We start from the raw sequence: 24,222 nt of genomic DNA on the forward strand, positions 1-24,222 counted from the left end.
TGTTCATAACCCAATGATACTGAGAACAGGTTAGCAAGCAGAACATGTGGTCCAGATGAAGTGCCCTGTGTGCACATGAGGAAGATGGAGCCATGGTCACAGATAGCTACCATAAGGTGGAAAGTCACATGTGTTCTGCCTTCAGTGTGGATGTCCTCCCTCATCTGGGCCCTGAGTGGCACCACAGCCTTCCTAACATGATTCCTTCCACCCCTTTTAAGAAGCATTCTCCTTTCAGTCTGAAACTGTCCTTCCAGATGGCTTTCCCACCATGCTGGTATGAGAGACCCAGCCAGATGCTCCCTCCTCCATGCCAGGCCCTCTGGTTTCATACTTCTCTGTTCTTTCTCTTCCCTATTGGAGGTTTGGCTTTGGCATCATCCCCTTCTCATGAGCCCTGATGGCTCAGACCATGGCAATTCTTACTTCCTCTTGAGTTTGTAGGGCCCACACTGGGTGCACCCTGGCATGTACTAAACAGATTAACTCTTTTTTGCTATTTTTACACTCATCATTATTTTTTTGCCTTGCCAACAGTATTATGAATTCCTAGAGTGTAGGATCTGGTCTTATACCTCTGTATCTCATTGAGCTCCTGGCATGATGCCTTGGCTTAGATAAGAGGTGCATAATAATCACAGGTAGGATGGTGGAAAGCAGTGCTGGCTTCTCTTCTGATGGCCTTCCAGGGCTTTCTCTCCGTCAGTGCTACCTAAACATTGAACCACTTCGCATTCTGAGCCTTTTTTTTTTAATCAAGACATTTATTTAAAGACGGAGAGTTCAGGGGCGCCTGGGTGGCGCAGTCGGTTAAGCGTCCGACTTCAGCCAGGTCACGATCTCGCGGTCCGTGAGTTCGAGCCCCGCATCAGGCTCTGGGCTGATGGCTCAGAGCCTGGAGCCTGTTTCCAATTCTGTGTCTCCCTCTCTCTCTGCCCCTCCCCCGTTCATGCTCTGTCTCTCTCTGTCCCAAAAATAAACGTTGAAAAAAAAAAAAAATAAATAAATAAATAAAGACGGAGAGTTCAGGGGCGCCTGGGTGGCTCAGTTGGTTAAGCATCTGACTTCGGCTCAGGTCATGATCTCCTGGTTTGTGGGTTCAGGCCCTGCGTTGGGCTCTGTGCTGACAGCTCAGAGCCTGGAGCCTGCTTCAGATTCTGTGTCTCCCCCTTTCTCTGCCCTTCCTATGCTCATGCTCTGTCTCTGTCTCTCAATAATAAACGTTAAAAAAAAAAAAAAAATTTAAAGATGGAGAGTCCAGGCAGTTAGTAGGTGGTTCTGTTTAACAGATAAACAAATGAGTATCCAATCCTGGAGAACAAAGAAGATACATTAGAAGCCCAGGCATAATAATCTTGAAACCTATACTGTGATGGAGATGCTCCCTTCCATTTTAATAACAAATCACTTGCTAACATGGTGAGGGTTAATAAAGATCACTGATTGAATGAGTTAAGTATCTTGAGGTGGCATAGCTGTTACTTAGAGCAGTGAGCCTTTGGAGAAGACATTGACCTCTTGAAGTCCCTGTTCTCCTTACTTTGAGCTTTTTATTTTGAGAGTGTTTCAAACATGCAGAATTGTAAGGATAGTATAGAGTGCTTGGGTACACCCTTCCCTCAGGTTTACCCATTTTCTCATTTATACACATCTTGGAGCTCATGCTTGGTGAATGACAGCCAAGTTCCGTCTTGCTTCCTCCTCCTTCTGGACCCTGTTTTCTCTTTGCCCTTGGCCCCACAGTCTTCTCTAAGTTCCCCACCTGGGAATCTGCTGGGGGGGGGTGGGTAGGGGTGGGTAGGGAATAGGAGTGACCCAGCTGCCTTTGAGCTGACCCACTCGCATCCAGTCCAGGAGAGGGACAGGCAGGTGGGCACATCCAGACTAAGGGGCCTGGACCAGAACTCCCCCCTCTCCACACCTCCAGAGGCTCATCCTTCTTTTCTGCCCCCTCTCCCCTTTCTGACTCCCTCTCAATCCTCATCAGAGGTGATGTTTTATTGAGTGATCTGGCCACTTGTAACATGGAGCACCTGTTACAAAGAATGCCAGATTTGCTCTGAGAAACCCTGATGGAACACTCTGTGCCCTCCAAAAGCCATGGGTCTGCTCTGATTCATGCTGGAGGGATTCAGGCCTGTGAAAATGCAGAGCAAATCCTCACCAGGTGCTGTGTACTAGGAACTCAGGCTCAAGGCCAATCCAGTCCAACCTGAGGATGGGGTCAGGGCTCTGGTTGTCTCACATGGTGCCTCTCTATATTGAAGTATAACAAACCTACTTCAGTGAATGACAAAAGGACACATCTTCAGCATGACACTACCAGATGAATGTTCACACATGAAAACACCCCCTTAGCCACAGCCCAGGCCTGCATCTGGAACAGGCCCAGCACCCAGCAGGCTCCCTGCTGTGCTTCAGCCAATGTGCCCCCACTCTTCTGGCTTCCCAGGCCAGGGAGACGTTTGTTCCTAAACTTCCCTGTCATTGGAGTCACACCATGTCTGGCTTCTTTCACTCAGCAGCTTCTTTCAATTAGCATGTCTGTGATGGGTGATCAACCTTTTAGGTAGCCATTCTTACTTATGCCATGTGTCATCCATTGTGCAGCTCTACCCCAGATCACTTCTCTGTTCTGTTCTACACTCGATGGACGTTGGGGTGCAGTCTGCCAGACAGTTTTCCCAGGTGGTGTGTATCCATTTACTTTTCCCAGCAGCCACGTGGGGTGTTCCCCTTGTCAGACATCCTTACCAACATCTGACATTGTCAAGGAACCTGCCTTTATAATAAGCATCCTTGTTGATTTTGAATGCATACTCAAATTTGAGACCCACTAGGTGCCACGACAGTGGGAAAGGAGAGGATGATTTAGGAGGGAGAGATCCTATATGTAAGGAAGCTTTGAAATTCGGCACCTGTGTGTACGTGCAGGAGGAAGGGGAGGAGAAAGACACAGATATGCACCCCTGAGGGAGGTGGGCCCTGATTCTGTGCTGCTTCTGACAGGTGGGGTACAAGGTGATGGTGTATAGGGACGCCTGGGTGGCTCAGTCAGTTAAGTGTCCAACTTCAGCTCAGGTCATAATCTCTCTGTTCATGGGTTCGAGCCCTGTGTCAGGCTCTGTGCTGACAGCTTAGAGCCTGGAGCCTGCTTGGGATTCTGTGTCTCCCTCTCTCTCTGCCTCTTCCCTGCTCGTGCTCTGTCTGTCTCTCTCTCAAAAATAAATAAACATTAAATAAATGAAAAAATTTAAGGTGATGGTGTGTGGAGTGTGTGGGTGTCAACCCTTCCAAGGAGAGAGTCCAGTGGCCAGTGGGTGATGAAAGGAACAAACCTGGAAGAGCAGTTAGCTGCAGTTGTGAAGTGGGTAGGAGTGGCAGAGGAGGCCAGGCAGAAGGCTGTGGTGGTGGGTGTGGTGGGCAGAGGAGATGTGCGGAGAGACTGGGGTGGGGCGGTGTGGGCACGGGAAGCCAGTCCCAGCAGCTTGGGCCTGCCTCTGTCTCCTGTTTTGGTCATTGTGTTCAGGACTGATGGGTGCAGTACTTAATTCCCTTTCAGATAACATTGTAGAGGATTTCAAAACAGGAAGATGTTTTCCATACTCTCTCTACCCAGAGATGGCTATTGCTGACAGTTTAATTTTTTCTCTTCAGTCCTGCTTCTGTGGGTGTATGCTTTGATATGTATGTATTTTATTTATTTTTAAAATGTATTTTTTAATTTTTTTAAATTTACATCCAAGTTAGCATATAGTGCAACAATGATTTCAGGAGTAGATCCCTTAATGCCCCTTACCCATTTAGCCCATTCCCCCTCCCACAACACCTCCAGTAACCCTGTTTGTTCTCCATATTTAAGGGTCTCTTATGTTTTGTCCCCCTCCCTGTTTTTATATTATTTATGTTTCCCTTCCTTTATGTTCATCTTTTTTGTATTTTAAAGTCCTCCTATGAGTGAAGTCATATGATATTTGTCTTTCTTTGACTGACTCATTTCACTTAACATAATACCCTCCAGTTCCATCCACGTAGTTGCAAATGGCAAGATTTCATTCTTTGTGATTGCCGAGTAATACTCCATTGTATATAGATACCACATCTTCTTTATCCATTCATCCATCGATGGACATTTGGGCTCTTTCCATACTTGGGCTATTGTTAACAGATAGTGCTACTATAAACACTGGGGAGCGTGTGTCTCTTTGAAACAGCATACTTGTATCCTTTGGGTAAATAACCTAGTAGTGCAATTGCTGGGTCGTAGGGTAGTTCTATTTTTAGTTTTTTGAGAAACCTCCATACTGTTTTCCAGAATGGTTGCACCAGCTTGCATTCCCACCAACAATGCAAAAGAGATCATCTTTCTCTGCATCCTCGTCAACATCTGTTGTTGCCTGAGTTGTTAATGTGAGCCATTCTGACAGGTGTGAGGTTGTATCTCATTGTGGTTTTGATTTGTATTTCCCTGATGATGAGTGATGTTGAGCCTTTTTTCATGTGTCGGTTGGCCATCTGGATGTCTTCTTTGGAGAAGTGTCTATGCATGTCTTTTGCCCATTTCTTCACCGGATTATTTGTTTTTTGGGTGTGGAATTTGGTAAGTTCTTTATAGACTTTGGATACTGACTCTACCTGATACGTCGTTTGCAGATGTCTTCTCCCATTCCGTTGGTTGCCTTTTAGTTTTGCTGATTGTTTCCTTTGCTGTGCAGAAGCTTTTTATTTTGACGAGGTCCGAATAGTTCCTTTTTGCTTTTGTTTCCCTTGCCTCTGGATATATGTTGAATAAGAAGTTGCTGCAGCCGAGGTCAAAGAGGTTTTTGCCTGCTTTCTCCTTGAGGATTTTGATGGCTTTCTGTCTTAGGTCTTTCATCCATTTTGAGTTTATTTTTGTGTATGGTGTGAGAAAGTGGTCCAGGTTCATTTTTCTGCATGTCGCTGTCCAGTTTTCCCGGCACCGCTTGCTGAAGAGACTGTTTATTCCATCGGATATTCTTTCATGCTTTGTCAAAGATTAGTTGGCCATACATTTGTGGGTCCATTTCTATCTGGTTCTCTGTTCTGTTCCATTGATCTGAGGGTCTGTTTTTGTGCCAAGATATGTATGTATTTTAAATATGTGAATATATATGTGTGTGTATACACACACACACACACACACACACCTGTTTGTTTATTTATACCTGTATATTTTTATACTTGAACTCTTTTTTTTTTTTAACTTTAATTTTTTAAAATTTATACTTGAACTTTTGAGTTCAGTTTGAGTTTTGGCTTTTTCACAGCTCAGATTGTGTTCCTCTCCTGGGGGTGACTCTGGCTGGGACCTGTGTGCCTATGGCCCCGGTTTATATGAGGCATGGACACAGCAAAGCTTCTGGCCAATGGGACTCTTCCCGTGGTTGGGTTGTGAGGAACTGGACTGACCTGTGGTGTGGGAGCAGATTTCTTAAGACATTTATTGGTTGCTGCCTTCCAGAGGGCCATGCTTCCCTAGGCTGAGGGGGACTGTGCAGCCAGGGTGACTCAGAGTGCATGGTCACTCCCTGTGTGACAGCCAAGATGGCCTCACAGTGAGGCAGTCTTGGGAGTAAGCCTTCTCCAAGCTCCTCTGCACAGTCATCCTGCATGCTTGACACGAGCTTTTTATTTACTATCTTGTTAAAAGTTCCATTATGGCCTTTTCCAAATATTTGCAGAAGTAGAGATAGAAGAATGTTCTCTCAGGTACTTGGAGAGTTAGCAACATATGGCCAGTTTCACCCATCCCTCTCCACCCACTCCTGGACTATTTTCAATCACATTCCAGACACCATATGATGTCAACTGCTAGTCCTTGAGTGCAGATCTGTAGACGATAGGGCTTTACTCTCCAAATACCACAAAATCATGTGAGATAAGCATTTTAATAAATTATTGGCTTGGCAGAGAGAATCCTCAGCACGTGGTTGCAGGCCTGGAGCCCAGAGGCCAGTGCCTGAACAGGGATCTCGAGGACTCTCCTGGACCTGTTGAGGCCAAACCAGCAGATTGGAGTAAATGACAAAGTTTGTAAGTCTTCTGAACTAGCTCAAATAACAACATGCTCTTTTCAGGGCAATGATATTCTCTCTAGGAGTAGTTCTTCTGTTGATCCAGTTCGTTGGGGATTGAGAAATCTTGAGGGCAGAATTTGGAGAGCTTGATCAAACAAACCAAGAGGAATGTGAGAAGAAAGTGCTTTCAGTCTCTTGTGTTTGTATGATTAAGAAATTTCTTTCTGCAAGACTAAAATATTCTTTCCTTACATGTAGGTGGCTGGCTAAATTCTGAAATACGGATTTTTATCTAGTTAGAAAACACTTTATATTTCTTCAAAAAGTCAGAGAACTGGAATGCAGAAGGATGGCAACAAAGAAAAGGAAGCAGTTGTATTCTGCTAACGGCTACCTGTGAGGTCAAGAAGGCCCACTCCCTGTTGAGGCCAGGTGTTTGCATTGGTTACTATTGGTGATTGAACAATTGGTGTCTAGTCATTGCCTGCCTCCTAGACGAAACCACCTGGGGCAGTAAACCACTGCCACGGAACTGAGAGGAGAGGAGACCAAGAGAGGCACAGGAGGCTGCTCTGGAGCTTCCTAAGGACTTGGTGAAGGTCGAAGACCCAACTGAACAGTCCTGTGCTTTGGGGGGTGGGATGGACAGGAAGGGGCTTTTTCAGCTGGATGGGAGGATGCAGGGGACTGCTTTGCTCAGGACTTCCCTGACTGAGGGGCTGTGGAATGTGTGGTAGGCTTTTCGGGATGCTCCTGGGGTCAAAATTGGCAATGAAGTGTGAGCATCATGTCTCCATGCTGTCTGAGTCTGGAAGGATTAGGTGAAGGAGGGACGCCTGGGTGGCTCAGTTGGTTAAGTGTCCAACTCTTGATTTTCAGCTCAGGTCATGATCTCACAGTTCGTGTGTTCGAGCCCTGTGTTGCTACAATGTCAGCACACAGTTTGCTAGGGATTCTGTCTCTCTGCCCCTCCTGAACGCTCATGCTCTCTCTCCAAAATAAATAAATGATAATAAAAAAAAGAAAGGTGGAGACCCCCCCCTTTTTTTTAAGTAATCTCTATGCCCCACATGGAGCTTGAACTCGAGTCACATGCTGTACCCACTGAGCCAAGCAGGTGGCCCGAGGAGACCCTTATTAACAGCTGGTGTTCACTAAGTATTTCTTTGTGGCAGAGTCTGTGGCACACTCTTTATGTGGATTTTGTCATTGAACTTTCAATTCTTATTTTATCAAAGTAATATATGCACATTCAGTTTTAAAAGTCAAGGAGTGGTAAAAGACAAGAAACCGTGGTGTGTCCCCACTCACTGAGTACTCCCCTGTGACTCTCTGCTCTTCCTTCTGGCATGTGCCTGTGATTCCGTGTAACGTGCATGTGCCTCTATCTCAGGTCATCACGTTTATGAGTTTCATAAATTATCTATTGACTTTCTCTGTAGCTCCCTTTACACAGCCATTAACTGTGCTTCTCCCTCGTTCTGCCAGTATTTTACCTTCTGGGTAAATCCGTAAGGAATACTTACGTTTTATGCCTATACAAATGATATCCTACAGATGACCATTATTTTTTTTCTCCAGAATTAAATTGCCTTCTTAAAAATGTGCCCAGTTTTCTGTGTACCTGTGGCTGACTTTTCCTGTATCTTCCAGTCTCCGCTCAGTACGGTCATCCCCACGCTCAGTGCTGCCAGGCTGTCTGTCAGCTCTGGCTTTTTCCCTGGACTTCCCTCTGGAGCTCTCATGGGCACAGGCCAGAGGCAGTGCTAGTCTCTTGAGCTGCACAGCTCCATTGTTGGGTTTCTTGTTTCCTGTATCCTGTGGTGTGTTCTTTTTGGTTCACTCCCTCATCCCACTAGCTTCTAGAGAAAGAACTCAATTTCTGGAGGCCATGTCCATTTGGGTGCACATGGGCTTCTGGTTTGGAAATACTAACTCAAGGATTGAGAAGTGCATCCCGCTGTTTTCTTGTTTCTCGTGCTGCTGCTTGTGCGGGCCCAGCACTTCTCCCAGTGAGCTTCGAGGCGACTTGTCTCATTGCCACAACTCATGTCCGGTGCTTCAGGGAAAGTTCCTCCAAATCATGTCGTGTCACGTTCCTTCTGCTCCCTGTGTTCCCTCTGCCCCCCTGTGTCTGAATGTTGGCCCTTTGGTCCTCTTGTAATTTATCTTTTATCTTCTATATCCATCTCTTTGTCCTTTTGCTGTGTTCTGTGGGAGATTTCAGTTTTATCTCTGACTTTTCATTGCTAACATGCTTTTAATTCTAAGAACTCTTTGCTTTGCTTTTTGTAACCTGACTTCCTGTTTTGTAGACTCCTGTTCTTGTTAAATGGATGCAACATCTTATCTTTGGATAGTAAAGATAGTGTCTTGGCATTTTTTTCTCATAGGGTCTTCATCTGCCACGTAAGGGTGTCTTGGGAAGCCCTTGGTTGGTGGCTCACCTCAAGAGGACAGGGGTACCAGGAAGGCAGGCGGATGCTTTTAGCACGAGGGGCTTGTCCACTGGGAGCTTCCCCAGAGGTTCATGTAGCTTCAGGCTCTGTCTTTCCTCCAAAACACGGTCTTCTAAACACTGGGCTGTAGAGTGAAGGCCTGGGTGCTACACTGGAGGAAGCCACGGGTGGGCAGAAGGGAGACAGGTGGGCTTCAACAGTTAGTGTGGATCTAGACACTCAGTGGCCACATAGTTCACTTTTTTCATTATCCTCCCCTTGCCCTCTCACCTGGGTGGGTTGACTCCTCCCAGTCTAGTGACTCTTCTCCAGAGAATAAATCTCTGGTATCTGCTGGTGTGGGAATGGTTACCCAGCAGTGTGAAGTGGAGGAGGGGATGCGGGGAAGGCTTTCACACAGGAATCTTTCCATTTACCCTTGGTTCCTGAGTTCCTGGCACACCCTGTCCTGAGCTTTGCCAAGATCTGGAGCTGTCACTGGGTTGGCCCTCAGCCCTCCTCACTGTCACTTACTTAGGACTCTGCTTTCTTAGCTTGCCGTGTCTATCACCACTGGACCATCGGCTTTCTAGATTCTAAAATCCTGTTGTTGGAGCCATTACTCCTGTCCTTCCTGGCTTTGTGAGTTTGTGTTAAAGAAAAACAAAATCCCCCTTTATCGGTAGTTTTAGTGGGGTTTTAAGACGGAACAAAATTAGACGTGCAGGTTCAGTTCCTTATGCCAGCCTGGAGGTTCATATTTAATTTTATTTTTAAATGAAATTATTGCAGGGAACATATTTATTTGCACTGTGACTTAAGCTAGCTTAATTTAAGTCAAAACTGTGTTTCCTGCTCAGGACCAGTGTCGTGATTTGCTTTCCTTCTGGTCTGTCTTCACTTCCTGGCCCTTCTAGGGGTGGGCTCATAGGATTCCTCCTCTGGGGCAGGGCAGAAAGTTTGGGATAGGCCTCAACCATGGGCAATGCTTAGACCCAGCCAGCATTTAGAGAGGGTGGGACAGCTCTCTCTTGTGCTGGCCTGAGCTCTGCTTTACCAAACAGAGCATTCCTGGGCTGTGCCACAAGTGCTGGGAGCTTACCCCCACACATACACGACAATTGCACAGGCATGGGGTGAGGGTGGGGTGGGTGCTGTCCTGAGCACCTGATAGGGAAGCAGGGATGCCAGAGCCTTGCTTCTCTGGTATCAGCGGTGGACTTGAAGTGCCCAGGGTCTGGAGTATCAGGGGCACCTTTTCCTTATCTCTTTGGTAGATGGTTGGTAAAATTGTGGTAGGATTCTTTTTTAACTTGGCAAGATCTTTTTCCCTATATGGTGTCTGCTTTTGATGGTGTGCTTAGGAAAGCCTTCCTCATCCCAGTGTTATGTAAGTATTCTCCTGTTATCTTGAGCTTCATAAGATTGGGGCTTTTACACAAACAGGGTGAAGGGTCACCCATGTAAACTGCAAGGTCCTAGGTAGTTGAACAGACTCTTTGCACATGCAGGTGCCACTTCATCTGGAGGCTTCTCTTGTAGGGTGGGGAGAGGCGGGGCTGGCAAAATTCCTGCCCTGTGAGAGGTCAGTTGCTTGATGGTTGTGTGGTTCTCAAATGAGGAGAGGTTTCCTCGGGGCAGAACAGAAGCCTCACACAGATAGATGGGCATCCTGTCCATCTGAAGCTAGGAGGGTGAGTCTGTGACCCAGAGAGGAAAGAACCTTCCTGCTTTAGACAGCAGCAGGAGACCAGACGGGCTCGCTCTTCTGTGAATGTGAGCACACGTTCAGCAATGGCAGAGGTGGTTGAGTCTGGAGAAGCGTGTGGCATTGAAGAGGGTGCCGTCAGGAGAGGTGGAAAGACCCTTGGGTGTGAACCAGGGCCCTTTGGAATGGAGCATGATGGGAGGGTCAGGCAGCCGGAGAGCAGGGAAGGCCGCTTAATGTTTCTCATCAGCATACCCACTCAAAGCCCCTTCCTGAGAAGTGTGCAGCCGCTGGGGCACACTTCCAGGTGGCTCGGCTTCAGTAGGAGAGCAGCTCTGCCTGAGGGAGACTGCTGTCATCTGCTAGGAAGGGAGGGACACCAGCATCATCGAACGTTGGAGGTATTTTGGGATGCAGTCTTACTGCGCAGTTAGGCAGACTGCTTTCTGATTTCTGTAACACACCCTAGTGCTTCCTGTGTGCCAAGTGCCTGACATCATTACTGTAATCCTAAGACCAGCCCCATGAGGTAAGGACACACCGCGTCTGTATCCAGATGCTGTATCCAGGGTCATCGGCTGGGGGGTGGAGTCGCAAGGGGCAGGCTGGGAGCATTAGCACACTTGGAGCTTACATCCATGCATACCTTCTCAGGACACAGTTTGCTAGTTTTTTTTTGCCTTATCCTGCACTGATTTGTGTTACAAAGAATATGAACTTTGTCATATTCAATGAACTTTGTCAAATTCAAATATGAATTTGTCAACTCCAGTTGACAAATTGAGTTTCCCAATTTGGGGACAGAAAAAAGTGTAGGCCGGATGCTGGACAGGAGCTGTGCAGGCTGTGCCAAGGCTGGACCTGTCCTCACACCCTGACTCTTCTGTGCACCTGCCTTCATTCTAACCACAGCCCTTTCAGAGAGCTTCTTTATGAGGAGCATGTGTGTGTATGTGTGGGGAGGAGATGGAGTGCCTCTGCCAAGACCCAGAGCTGGCCAGTGGCCAGGCTGGAATTTGAGCCCCAGTATGTGTGATTTCTGGGTGATTCTGGAGCCCAGGCCCTTCTTCCTCTGTCTGCTTCCTGCAGGTCCAGTGCCCAGCACTTCCACCCATCTTGGCACATACCTTTCCTGTCACCCTGGCTTCTGCTGCCTGGGTGTGCTTATTCGAGGATTGATTTCTCCTGTATCTGCCACACTGATTCTCGATTCTGTATATTGTGACCTGTCAAAATGCATGGCATTACCACTCCTTGTGTTAAAAATAGGCAGTTATTGGGGCGCCTGGGTGGCTCAGTCGGTTAAGCGTCCGACTTCAGCTCAGGTCACGATCTCGCGGTCCGTGAGTTCGAGCCCCGCGTCCGGCTCTGGGCTGACCGCTCAGAGCCTGGAGCCTGTTTCTGATTCTGTGTCTCCTTCTCTCTCTGCCCCTCCCCCGTTCATGCTCTGTCTCTCTCTGTCTCAAAAATAAATAAACGTTAAAAAAAAAAAAATAGGCAGTTATGTGGTACTGATTACTGCCTGCTGCATACCAATCTCTGCTCTCAAGGTGTTCATAGGACAAGCAGGGCTGACCGACAGGGAGCTGACAGTTCCCACAGGAGCTGCCTCGGGTGTGGCCAGGGTGACCATGAGGTTTCTCTGAGGCAATGAGTGGGGGTGCCTCGGTAGGAACATGGTTGGAGGGCCCAACAGGCAGGGCTGGGGGGATGGTTGGGCAGTATACTGGGCAGCAGGGCTCTGGGGGGCTGAGGGAGTGGGCTTCACAGCTGTCTGCCTTGCTGGTAAGGAGCGAGGCCCTTGAGGCAGGTGGGGACAGAGCCTGGGTCACTTCCCACTCCCACTGGCAGTCATGTGGCTTGGGAAGCTGGCAGAGGTGGTAGGAGTGGGACCGGGAGACAGAAGCCTATGAAGAAGGACCACCAAAGGTACAGTGAGAGATGGGGTGAGGACTTGGATTTTAAGGAACAGAAGTCAGAATTAGGAAGTGAAGAGGGGGTTCCCAGGTTTCCAGTGTGGGCAATTGGTGGACATAGAGCTGAGGTTACAGGTTTTTTTTTGTTTTGTTTTTTTTGTTTTTTGGTGTGTCACTGCCCTCTGCTCAGGCAGGGTCTGGACAGGAAGGGCCTCCTCTGACCTCCTGGGAGGGGAGTTCACAGGGCCTGTGGGGTAGATCAGGTCCTCCCCGAGGAAACTGGTCTAAACCAGATACCAGTTGAACCCTGACCAGGCCGACTGGTGTAGCCATGGCAAACAGGAGGAAGCTATACCAGGGGAGCTGTGGAGCCCAGCTTGAAAGGGAGGACTGCCTGCTCCTGAGCCAGTGTCAGTCCTCCATCCATCTCAGAGGCCTGGGCATGCCCAGGCAGTGGCCATCAGACAGGCCCCTCTGTTATGGTGCTGCCACCTTCCTGTCAGCCTCAGGGTTAGGAACGGCTGCCTTGGTATCGGAACTGGGGCAGGACCACCGATTCGGGTCCACCCTTGTGAGCTGATCCTAGTTTTGCTCCCTGACCTCCCCCAGCTGGGCAGGCCCTTGGCTTCCCCGCACTGACCTCAGGCTTGCTTGTGTGTGGGTGGAGCTCACTAAGACTTGTTTGTTCTTCTAAGTTGTTTTCTCTGAGGCTATAACCACCACTCTGTCTTTAGATCTATTTTCTTGTGTGCTAGTTTGACTTTGTTGAGTGACAGTTGCTGGAAGGGGTATGTTTTCTGGAGACAGAGGCTGAGGAGTGGCCATCCAGATTCAGCTGCTTCTGTAGGCATCGTGGGGACAGGGCACAGGGGGCTGTGGAGAGCAGCTGGTCCTGCATCTGCTTGGGGGCTGCCCTGAATGTGGGGCTGGGACCCACAGCAGCCTCATGCAGTGAGCACGTTGGTCTTTGGTACAGAAGGAGGAAGGGACACCACCCTTAACCACTGATGTGAGAAACTGTTCCCTGTGCAGTTAGAACCAGATAATGGACGGCAAGATGCTGAGCTGGCTGAAAAGGAAAGGACAGGGCCTCCTTGGGGAAAGTGTGGGGTGGTAACAGAGAGCAGAACTGCCTGGTTTCTTTTTTGCCTCATCTTCTATTCTGTGGAGCGTGATCTGCAGACTAGAAACAGGAGCAAAAACATTTTAAAAAAATATGGTTTGCAGAACTGAAAATAGTGCTCAGGGCCCTCTTCACTCTTTAGCCAACAAACATGCAGGGCCTGTTTGGACAGGTGTTGTGTGCAGCAGTGGAAAGGACACGTACGTGACATGGGCCCAGTGCTGCCTCGCAGAGCCCTGGCTCCCGGCTGAAGAGTGGCCTTCCTCCTTGGCTCCATAGCTGCTCAGCCCCTTATTCTAGTTCTGTTTGCTCTTGTTAAGGTGTGTATTCTAGCTTGTCAAGAGAGGCCTGTTTCTGGCCTCCTGTCTTGATGATGCTCCTCAGGTTCTTTGAGTCACAGCCAATGACCACACTGTCCGTGTCCTCAGTGGTGTTGCCCTGACCAGGATGGGGCAGGGCTCCTCCCTCCACACATCTGGGATCTGGTGCCTTCGGACCTGGCAAGGTCCCCCCGCTTCAAAGCTATTAAGCTGTTGTCTGTGTCTTGTCTCTGTGGATGGTGCCAGGTGTCTTTGCTGCGGTCAGAGTGCACAGAGTTTGTGTGGGGTCTGTGAGTCTGCTGACTCCATTAAAAGTGGCCAGCCAGCAGCTTGGGAGAATTGCTTTCAGCCAGCCAGGAGCCTGCCTAAGCCCTTGGAGATTGCTTGTCTTGGGCACAGAGCCCATCTGCGTAATCGAGTCCCCCTCTCAGAGCCCTCAGCCCTTCCTCTGCCTTTTTGTGCTTCACACCTTGGTTTCTGGCTCCACCTTCTATCCATGGCCTCTCCACTTCTTCTCAGCCAGCCTCCAGCATGTTCCACTGACCAGCAAGTACCCTCTTGCTGTGTCTACTTCTCTCCCCTCACCTCCTGCGGCTCTGTGGCCCTCAGCCCTGGCAAGTCTCCATGGCAAGGTTTGCCTCACACTGCTATTGGAAGGTGGGGAAGGGAACAAGTATGGCCTTGGGGGCTTGGGGGCACAGGTGAGTTGTCCTTCTGAAAGCGGGTTTGCTCAGTCAGTTCTCTTGTCAGAAATGCTCAGTGACTTAGAGCCTAACTGGGTGACGACTCTTGATTTCCACATATGGATGCCTGCCTCATGCTGGCTCAGTCCTCTGAGCCTGCCACCCTCACTTCCCCACGAGTTTGATCTCGTGTTGTCCTTCTGCATTGTTCCTTTTACTCCATTCTTGTGGCCCTGATCACATTGCCCCTCGTGCGTGTGTCTGCTCCATCCTGACTGCCTTGTTAACAGGAACATGTTGTTGCTTCTTTGCCTCGGTGGAGGTTGGGGAAGCAGATGGGGGTAGGGACTCTGAACCCATGTGTTTAATGAGTTACCCAGCAGTGTAATGGGTCAGTGTCATTTTATGCTTCTTTTACACATTAATACAGATTTGTCCAAGTCTTAGAATCTAGCCTCCTTTCTGAATTTAAGGATCACAAACATGATCCTGCAGCCCCATTTGCATACTCTTCCAGTACCCTGGGGTTTGCTTGTTTGTGTGGAGCAGTCAGTAGGCTTTCTAGCACCACTGGACCGGGCATGTTTATTTTTATTTTTATTATTTTTTTAATGTTTCATTTATTTTTGAGAGAGAGACAGGGAAAGTGCACGAGGGTGAGTGGGGGAGGGGAAGAGAGAGGGAGACACAGAATCTGAAGCAGGCTCCAGGCTCTGAGCTATCCGTGCAGAGCCCGATGCGGGGCTCAAACTCATGAACCTTGAGATTATGACCTGGGCTGAAGTCGGACGCTTAACCGACTGAGCCACTCAGGTGCCTCTGGATCAGGCTTTTTTTAATTCTCCTGGGGTGACATGCTCGTTCATGTGTTTATCAGCATGCCCAACGCTGGGAAAGAGGGCAGGCTCTGAGCAGATGGGCCAGTCCCTGGGACCCAAGCCTAACATGCCCCTTCCTTTCTGACACACACAAATGTTCTTCTTAGCTTTGTGTGTGTTCGGCAGGGTGTGTACTGCCATTCACAGGGAGCTCAAGCTTAGCTGGTGTACGTGGCTCTATCCTAGCAGAGCATTAGCCGGTGAAAACCTATGATAGCATTCTGTCTGTAATTGGGCATGTTTTGGCAAATGTGTTTTTAAGTGTTTGCCACATTTGTGGGGTTTATTTCCTTTGTCCAACCTGGAGAACCTGCACGTCCCACGTACTTTGGGAGAGACTAAGAGTTGACTTTGTGTGCCTCCTTTGTTTTACAGAGGAGGAGACTGGAGCCAGGGCCCCACGGTCTTAATGCCAGAGTTGAGTGGGGACCCAGGCCACTCAGAGGGTAGGAAATCGAGGGTGCTGGCTACTCAGCCATCTGAATACACTTGATTTTGTGTGGGTTGTGAGTGACTCCTAGGGCCTAGATCCTCTGGTTCTTTGTGCTGGAGGTAGCTGCTTTGCTTTGTGGTGTCTGCCTTTACTGTTTTTTCCTTCTCATGGCTCTGCCCTCTTACTCCCTTGCTCAGCTTGCTTGCCTTTTATCGCTGTGCTGAGAGTCCCTCCCTTGATGCCTCTCCTGGACCTTAGCTAAGCTGGTATGCCATGGGACAGTGCCTCTTCCATCCAGGGGCAGTTGCTGTGCAGGGCCTGCTGGCCTGGAACCCTGCAGGAGCAGACTTATAGGCACATGTCAATATCTCTTCTTCTTCTTCTGTGTTACAGTGAGGATGCCATGAGAAAAGCTGGTGTGGCCCACAGTAAATCCAGCAAGGATATGGAGAGCCATGTGTTCCTGAAGGCCAAGACCCGGGTAAGGCCTTGGTGGGTGTAGTCACCCTCCCTGGCAGCGAGGCTTAGGAAGGGGAGGGTGCAGGGCAGAATCTGGAAGCTATCTGCCTATGGAGTGGGGGCGGGGTGGCTGCTCAGTGATTGACCATGGGCACTGTCACCTTTACCGTCAGTATGCTGTCAGTCTTCCCACGTGTCCATGGTATACGGGCGGGAGGGTGGGGGGAGACATGCAGGATGTGGGCCTGGCCTGTGACTACAACCCCATTGCCAGCACCATCCATTCATGGTGGGCAGAGCCCAGCTCTTGTAGGGTGTTCAATGGGGTCCAGCTGTTCCTCTGAGGAAGAGTGCTCCCTATGGTGCTCACCGAAGCTCCACAGGGCTCTGACACGTGGGCCCAGAAGAGTTCTTGTCATCTTTTGTTTAGTGCTAAAGGTGATGCTTGTGGAAGTTGAGGCCTTGAGCTAGGATCCAGGCCGAGGAATGTTACAGGTGGAGTAGTCGGGGAGGATTTCCAATGTATGAGCTCTCGTCCTGGGCCAGGTGCCATGGGCTTCATGTGACTACCTCCTTTCAATAGAGTGTTCTCCCCAGGGCAGAGCTGTTTTTGTGGAAATGAAGCAGAACAGGAACAAGGAAGCCAGCGGCTTGTCTAGTGTTACCCAGCTTATGCGAGAAGGGGCTGATGCCCAGCCAGGGCTTTTGTTGCACCACTGCACCTGCCCTGCCTCCCTCTCAAATCCTGACTGTGCAGACCCTCAGCTGCACTGGGTCTGCGTTGAGCACTTTGTTCCTGAGTGTGGTATTGGGAGTTCTAGAACATCGTTTCATGTCAAGAATTAAAAGCAGATGCTGTTAGGGGGGCCTGGGTGGCTCAGTCGGTTGAGCGTCCAACTTTGGCTCAGGTCAGGATCTCGCAATTTGTGAGTTCGAGCCCCATGTCAGGCTCTGTGCTGACAGCTCAGAGCCTGGGGCCTATTTCAGACTCTGTGTCTCTCTCTCTCTGCCGCTTCCCCGCTCATGCTCTGTCTCTCATTGTCTCTCAAAAATGAATAAACATTAAAAAAATTAAAAAAAAAAAAAAAAAGCAGATGCTGTTTGTGGCCCTCAGTGGGATACTGGTTTGGATAAACCAATTTTTAAGACATATAGAGGTCAGTTCGGGAAATTTGGACATGGTCTGTGTGTTTAGATGAGGTGAACGTTTTTCAAAATGGAAAGATCAAGATTATCGGCTGGAGAAAGCAATTTCCAGAAGAGAAACCACCTGTATGATGTGTTTGTGACCACATGTAAGTGTAAGAAAGAGCGCTGAGCACTGAGATGTGAAGGGGTCTGCACTCTGGATATACGTAATAAACATTTTCTTGGGACACCTGGGTGGCTCAGTTGGTTAAGCATCTGACTTTGGCACCTTTTGTGAGTTCGAGCCTCACATCAGGCTCTGTGCTGACAGCTCAGAGCCTGGAGCCTGCTTCAGATTCTGTGTTCCTCTCTCTCTGCCTGTTTGCCCGTGCATGCGCGTGTGCGATCTCTCTCTCTCTCTCTCTCTCTCTCTCTCTCTCTCTCTCTCTCAATAACTAAACGTTTAGAAAAATGTTTTTAAATAAATAAAAAACAAATAAAATCTTTAGAAAAAAACACACACATTTGTGTAGAAGCTTTCCTGTTGACATACCATTTTCATTTCTCTTGGGTAGATACTGAGGAGTAGAATTGCTGAATCATATGGTAATACTGCCAGGCTGTGGGTTTTGTTTTTTGTTTTTTGTTTTTTTAAATAAAGATTTTATTTTGGGGGCACCTGGTTGTCTCAGTCAGTTTGTTAGGTGTCTGACTTCGGCTCAGGTCATGATCTCATGGTTCGTGGGTTTGGGCCCCATGTCAGGCTCTGTGCTGACAGTTCAAAGCCTGGAGCCTGCTTTGGATTCTGGTCTCCCTCTCTCTCTGCCCCTTCCCCACACATTCTCTGTCTCTGTCTCTCAAAACTAAATAAATATTAAAAAAATTTTTTAAATTTATTTTTAAGTAATCTCTGTACCCAATGTGGGGCTCAAACCCACAACCCTGAGATCAGGAATTTCATGCTCCACCTACTGAGCCAGCAAGGCGCCCCGCCAGACTTTTTGAAAGCAGTTGTGTCATTTTGCGTTCCCATCAACAGGGTATGAGATTCCAATACCTCCACTCCTTAACACTTGTTATTGTTTGTCTTTTTTTTATTATTATTATAGCTGTCATAATGAGTGTGAAGCAGTATCTCACAAAAATTGTGGTTTTGATTTGCATTTCCTGGTGACTAATGATATTGAGCATCTTTTCATGTGCTTGTTGGCCGTTTGTATATACTCTTAGGAAAATTGTTTATACAGATCCTTTGCTGATTTTATTTAATTTTATTTTTTTAATTAAAAATTTTTTTATTACGTTTCTTTATTTTTGAGAGGCAGAGAGAGACAGAACGTGAGTGGGGGAGGGGCAGAGAGAGAGGGAGACACAGAATCCGAAGCAGGCTCCAGGCTCTGAGCTGTCAGCGCAGAGCCTGATGGGGGTCTCGAACTCATGAACTGTGAGATCATGACCTGAGCTGAAGTCGGACGCTTAACCGACTGAGCCACCCAGGCGCCCCAATTTAAAAAATTTTTTTTTGGGGCGCCTGGGTGGCTCAGTCGGTTAAGCGTCCGACTTCGGCTCAGGTCATGATCTCACAGTCTGTGGGTTCGAGGCCCGCGTTGGGCTCTGTGCTGACAGCTCAGAGCCTGGAGCCTGTTTCGGATTCTGTGTCTCCCTCTTTCTCTGACCCTCCCTGTTCATGCTCTCTCTCTCTCTCAAAAATAAATAAATGTTAAAAAAAAATTTTTTTTTAAATAAAAAAAAAATTTTTTTTTAACATTTATTTATTATTGAGAGAGAGAGAGAGAGAACATGAGCACAGGAGGGGCAGAGAGAGGAGGAGACACAGAATCCGAAGCAGGCTCCAGGCTCTGAGCTGTCAGCACAGAGCCCAACGTGGGGCTCGAATTCACAGACCGTGAGATCATGAATTGAGTTGAAGTCGGATGCTTAACTGTTTGAGCTACCCAGGTGCCCCATCCTTTGCCCATTTTAAAATTGACTTCTGGTTTTTTTTTTAACTGATTGTTAGAGTTTTTATGTATTTTGGATCTAAGTTTCTTATTAGATGTAGAATTTGCAAATATTTGGGGGGATGGGGTGTTATTACTGGTCTTGTTTGTATTTTCTTAGCATTAAAAGATATTGATTAGGGCTTGTTGAACTATTTCAGCTTTTGAAATGCAGAACTTGTTGGTTCAGTATTGTTTGTTATCTATTGTTTGATAAGGAACTACCCAAAAGCTTAATGATCTAAGCAGTGAGTTATTTCTCCTGATTCTGTGGGTCAGCAGTCAGGGCAATTGGAAATTGCCTGGCTGACCATTCTGCTGGTCTCCTGTGTGACCTCTCATACAGCTGTATTCAGCAGGCAGCTGTGCTGACCTGGAACGTCCATAAAGGCTTTACTCACATTATCTGCACATTGGTTTTCCTGACATGGCCTCCACATGGTGTCTCCAGCAGTATGGCCTGGACTTCCTTACTATGTGGCAGCTAGCTTCTGAGGAGGAGGAAGTAGAAGCTGCCAGTCCTCACAAGTCCTAGAACCTCACTCAGATACAGGAGATCCTGAGGCCAGTGCCAATTCAGGGCAGTGGGAATTGCCTCTGTCTTTTGAAGTGAGCAGTGGCCTGTTTGTACAGGGAAGCCAGGGATTGTTGGTGGCCCTCTTGGAGATTGGCTGTCACAGATATTCTCTGATCATCTGAGGAATAAGCTTTCCGTCCCAAAGGGGGTACCTGGCAGCACAACAGCCCCCTCACCTTCTTAGCCTCTGCCTCACTGCAGCCCACACTCTGGATCTTAACAACAGCAGTCCATTTCCTTTGACCAAGCTCGTCCTAAATCCCTAACTCCAAGAGGAGGCCCCAGCTATTTGGAAGAGGTTTTTTGTTGTTGTTGTTTTTGGTTTTTTAACAGGTGTTGGGAATTTCCTGTCTTTTTTACAGAGACAGACCTGCTCCTTAGGCACTGTTGTCGAGTGCCCAGCTTTTTACTACTGCTTAGGCTCCTCATAGAGCCGGCGCCAGTCAGTGCAGTGAGGCCCTTCTGTGAGGACTGGTCAGATGGCAGCCGGGGCACTCTTGTTACCTGCACCTCTGACCTGAGATTCCATTAGAACAACTGTGAAAGAATTGAAAAAGTGGAACCCCAGAGCAGAGAGAAGGATGAAGGAGAGTAATTTCTCTGTTTCTGGATTCTAGGAAGGGCTGGGAGGTGGAAGAGGCCAGAGAGAAGGGACTGACCTTCCCTGGGAATCCTGACAAGCTGGCCGGTCCAGAGGTGTCCACCCTGAAGGGAACTGGGGCACTAATGGGCACCTCAGGTTGCCTAGTGTATCTCTCAAGGCAAGGAAAATCTTGAGTGCTCTCATTTAGAAGAAGTTACCAGGGACCCTCGGCTGGCTCAGTCGGAGGAGCATGTGACTCTTGATCTCCGGGTTGTGAGTTTGAGCCCCACGTTGGGTGTAGAGATGACTTACGTAAATAAATACTTAAAAAACATAAAAAGAATTCACCAAATTGCCTGGCACGGGCTCGTGCTTCTAGTGTGGATGTTAGCACCCCAAGTTAAAGCCCTGCCCATTCTATCATTGGCTGGATCCAGGTTTAATGGCCAGACTCCATTTGTTCCCTGTAAAGTGGTGTCCCCTTGCAAGATTCACGTGTGAGCTCATGTGATCCCACATCAGCTCTATGATGCAAATATAGTACCACTGTCCCCAGTTTCAGAGAAGGAGTCTCTGGCATACAGATGCTAGTTAACTTATCTAGGAGGTCACAGATCTAGGTGAGGTAGAGCCAGGAATGGAGCCAGATGGTCTGGTGTCACCACACTCTTAGCCACTTCTCTTACTGCCTCCCATCCGTCAAGGCGAAAGATACCCAAACAGCCACTTTAATTCCTTAACACCTTTAATTCTTACAGATGGGACTACTCTCTGCCTAAAGGAGGCTGATGGAAGCAAAAATAATTGTACCCGGGGATGGTGGGTTATTGTGATAGTTTCATCTCCAAACACTTGAACCAGCCTCTGAAGGTTTGGGAAGATTGGCATCCACTGGATGAGAGCACAGTCAGGGGTCTGGGGACCTCTGTGTCGACACCTACAGCAGCAGCATGTAGAGATGCTTACTACGGCTGGGTGCAGTTCTGAACACTTGCTTGTTACTTGGTTGTTTTTAAATTAGTGTAAAAGTTAAACACTCATTTACTCACTTGCATTTAATATAGTATTATGCAAAAGTAGTCCGTGTTTCTGGTTTACAGTGTAGAAAGGACTAGTACAGAACTAAACCCCCACCGGGAGGCCAAAGTGAAATGCGGGGACCAGGGAAGCTGTGAGCATCAGAAGTGGGAAGCTACCATAGGAGTAATCAAAGAGGAGGGCCTGAGCTGAACAGCCAACCAGCTGGAATAAATAGGGACGAGCACAGCCTGGGAAATAGAGTCAGGCCCAGTCACACTCCCAGCAAGAGAAGAGGAGGATGCGTATGTACATCTGATAAAAGGAGATGCTTTCCTACCTTTAGCCTTTTTGAGGGACCTCACAAGCCCAGAGTCTGGCTTTGACTGAATCTGAATATACCTTCTGCTATCCATGGGCACCTGTTGGACTGCCCAAGAATTCAGGCATTAGAAGCGCTGCATCTTAGAGCTGAGAAAAGCACAATTGTGTACATTGAAAAATGTGAACACATGAAAAGACTAGCATTTTCTTCCTTCTTTCCCCCTTTTCCTCCTACCCTTCTTCCCTTCCCCTCTTGCTTCCTCCTTTCCCTCCTCCCTCCCCTCCTTTTCCCCTCCCTTCCCCCCCAGGCTCTATACCCAATGTGGAGCCTGAACTCATGACCCTGGGATCAAGAGTCGCATGCTCTACCAACTAAACCAGCCAGGTGCCCCAAGATAAGCATTTTCTTAACAGCTACTGAGATCTGCTAGGAAAGCCTAGCTGGGTGTAGCTGTTTCATGAGGAAGGTCCTGTAGGCAGTGCTCCTTTACTCCATTCTGTCTAAATGCATGATAGTCAGGATTCCTGAACCATCCTTAGTAAACATATTTGTTCAGAAGCTTAACTGTCAATTTTGATTGTTTGATTTTCACCAGATATGCTTGCAGTAGCATGTATTGAGGCACTGAGAGAAGTATTCTCTTGGTCTAGTCCGTGTGACATTTTTCTCCAGTTCACCTGTGAAGAAACTGAGATGTAGGGTGAGTCAGTGGTAGCATGGAGGGCTAGCTCATTTGCTTACTTGCTTTTTTTCTGTCCTATTTTTATTTTTTGGTCTGTCTGTATTTATTTTTTAAAGTAGTCTTCACACTCAACGTGGGGCTTGAGCTCACGACCCTAAAAGTGTTTATTTTTGAGAGGGAGAGAGAAATAGAGCGAGTGAGCACACATGTGAGGAGGGGAGGGGCATAGAGGGGGTTGGTACAGAGGCTCCAGAACAGGCTCCATGCTGACAATAGAGAGCCCAACACGGGGCTCAAACTCACAAACCATGAACCATGAGATCATGACTTGAGCCAAAGTCGGATGCTCAACCAACAAAGCCACCCAGGCACCCTTATGTATGTATGTATGTATGTATGTATGTATGTATGTATGTAGCAGGGGAGGGGCAGAATGAGAGGGAGAGAGAGAATCCCAAGCAGGGCTCAGTTTCAGGAACTGCAAGATCATGACCTGAGCTGAATGAAACCAGGAGTTAGACACTTAACCAACTGAACCACCCAGGTATCCCCTGTGTCTTATTTTTAAATTTAAGCTAGGTGAGGAGACCACTGGCATTTGTTTAATTTTTCACTTTTTGTACGTCTAAAATATTTCAGAATGTATAAAAATAAAATGTTAAAATATATGACTCACAATGCACTACTTATCAAAGGCTTCCTGTTGCCAAGAACACTGGCTCTGGAGCACCTGCTCTGGGATTTGATACACTTCTCAGTATCTGAGGAAAACTTTCAAACAGACATTGTAGAAGTGGACAGACTGATCCTGTGGAAAGTCAAGGGATTCAGAATACCCAAAACAATTTTGGAGAAGAACACAGAAGACTCATACTTCTGAATTTAATTTAATTTAATTTAATTTTTAAAGTTTATTTATTTGGGGGGGGGGTGTGCACATGCGAGCGAGGGAGGGGAGGGGGGGAAGAGAGAGAGGGAGAGAGAATCCCAAGTGGACTCCATGTTTGTTGTCAGTGCAGAGCCCGACATGGGGCTCAACCCCATGGAATGGGAGATAATGACCAGAGCCAAAACCAAGAGTCAGACACACAACTAACTGAGCCACCCAGGCACCCCAATACTTCCAGATTTTAAAATGTACTACAAAGCTATAGTAATCAAGACCATGTCATACTAGCATAAGGATAAACTTACAAATCAATGAGGTAGAATTGAGAATCTATAAGTCTTTGTGTTTACTCTTAATAAATTTTTTTTTTTTTTTTTTTTTGACATGGGCACTGAAAGATTTCAGTGGGGAAAAACAGTCTTTTCAACAAATGGTGCTGGGACAACTAGATGACTGTATATGAAATATTGAGGTTGGGTCCCATCTTCACACCATACACAGAAATTAGAATGTGTGTGTGAAAGACTTAAATATAAGAGCTAAAACTATAAAACAGAAGAAAACTCAGGCATAAATCTTTGTGACCTTGGATTAGACCACAGTTCCTGACATGTGACACCAAAAGCACATGCAACAAAAGAAAATCTGTTAGTTTGACTCATCAAAATGAAAACTATTAAAAAAAAATTTTAAACTATTGTGCATCAAAGGACACCATCAAGGGAGTGAAAAGACAACACATGGAATAGGGGAAAATATTTGCAAATCATTTATCTGATAAGGGACTGGTATCCAGAGTATATAAAGAATTCCGTCAACTCTAACAAAAAAAACCTAATTCAAAGAAAAAAAAAGGTAAAGGACTTGAATAGACATTTCTCCAGAGAAGATACACAAATGGCCAAGAAGTACATGAAAAGCTCCTCAGCATCATTAGTCAGAGGGAAATGGAAACCAAAACCGCAGTGAGATACCACTTCACACTCATGATGACTGGAGACATTGGGACCTCCTGCGTTGCTGGA

The 24,222-nt window shown here is 47.5% G+C and overlaps 1 protein-coding gene across 4 annotated transcripts in view; it reads left to right on the forward strand.

The window, feature by feature from the left end:
* LOC112870333 (mediator of RNA polymerase II transcription subunit 15) overlaps positions 1 to 24,222 on the forward strand; it is a 69,732-nt gene that overhangs the window by 7,389 nt on the left and 38,121 nt on the right. For all 4 annotated transcript variants that reach the window (XM_086682295.1, XM_025933488.2, XM_086682293.1 and 1 more), the window contains exon 2: positions 15,931 to 16,018. In XM_086682295.1, coding sequence (XP_086538421.1) covers positions 15,931 to 16,018 — 88 coding nt within the window. The remainder of the gene's footprint in view (positions 1 to 15,930; positions 16,019 to 24,222) is intronic.

Source organism: Puma concolor, chromosome D3 (assembly GCF_028749965.1).
Source record: "Puma concolor isolate L17-30 chromosome D3, mPumCon1.1.hap2, whole genome shotgun sequence".
In the NCBI taxonomy this organism is placed as follows: domain Eukaryota; kingdom Metazoa; phylum Chordata; class Mammalia; order Carnivora; family Felidae; genus Puma; species Puma concolor.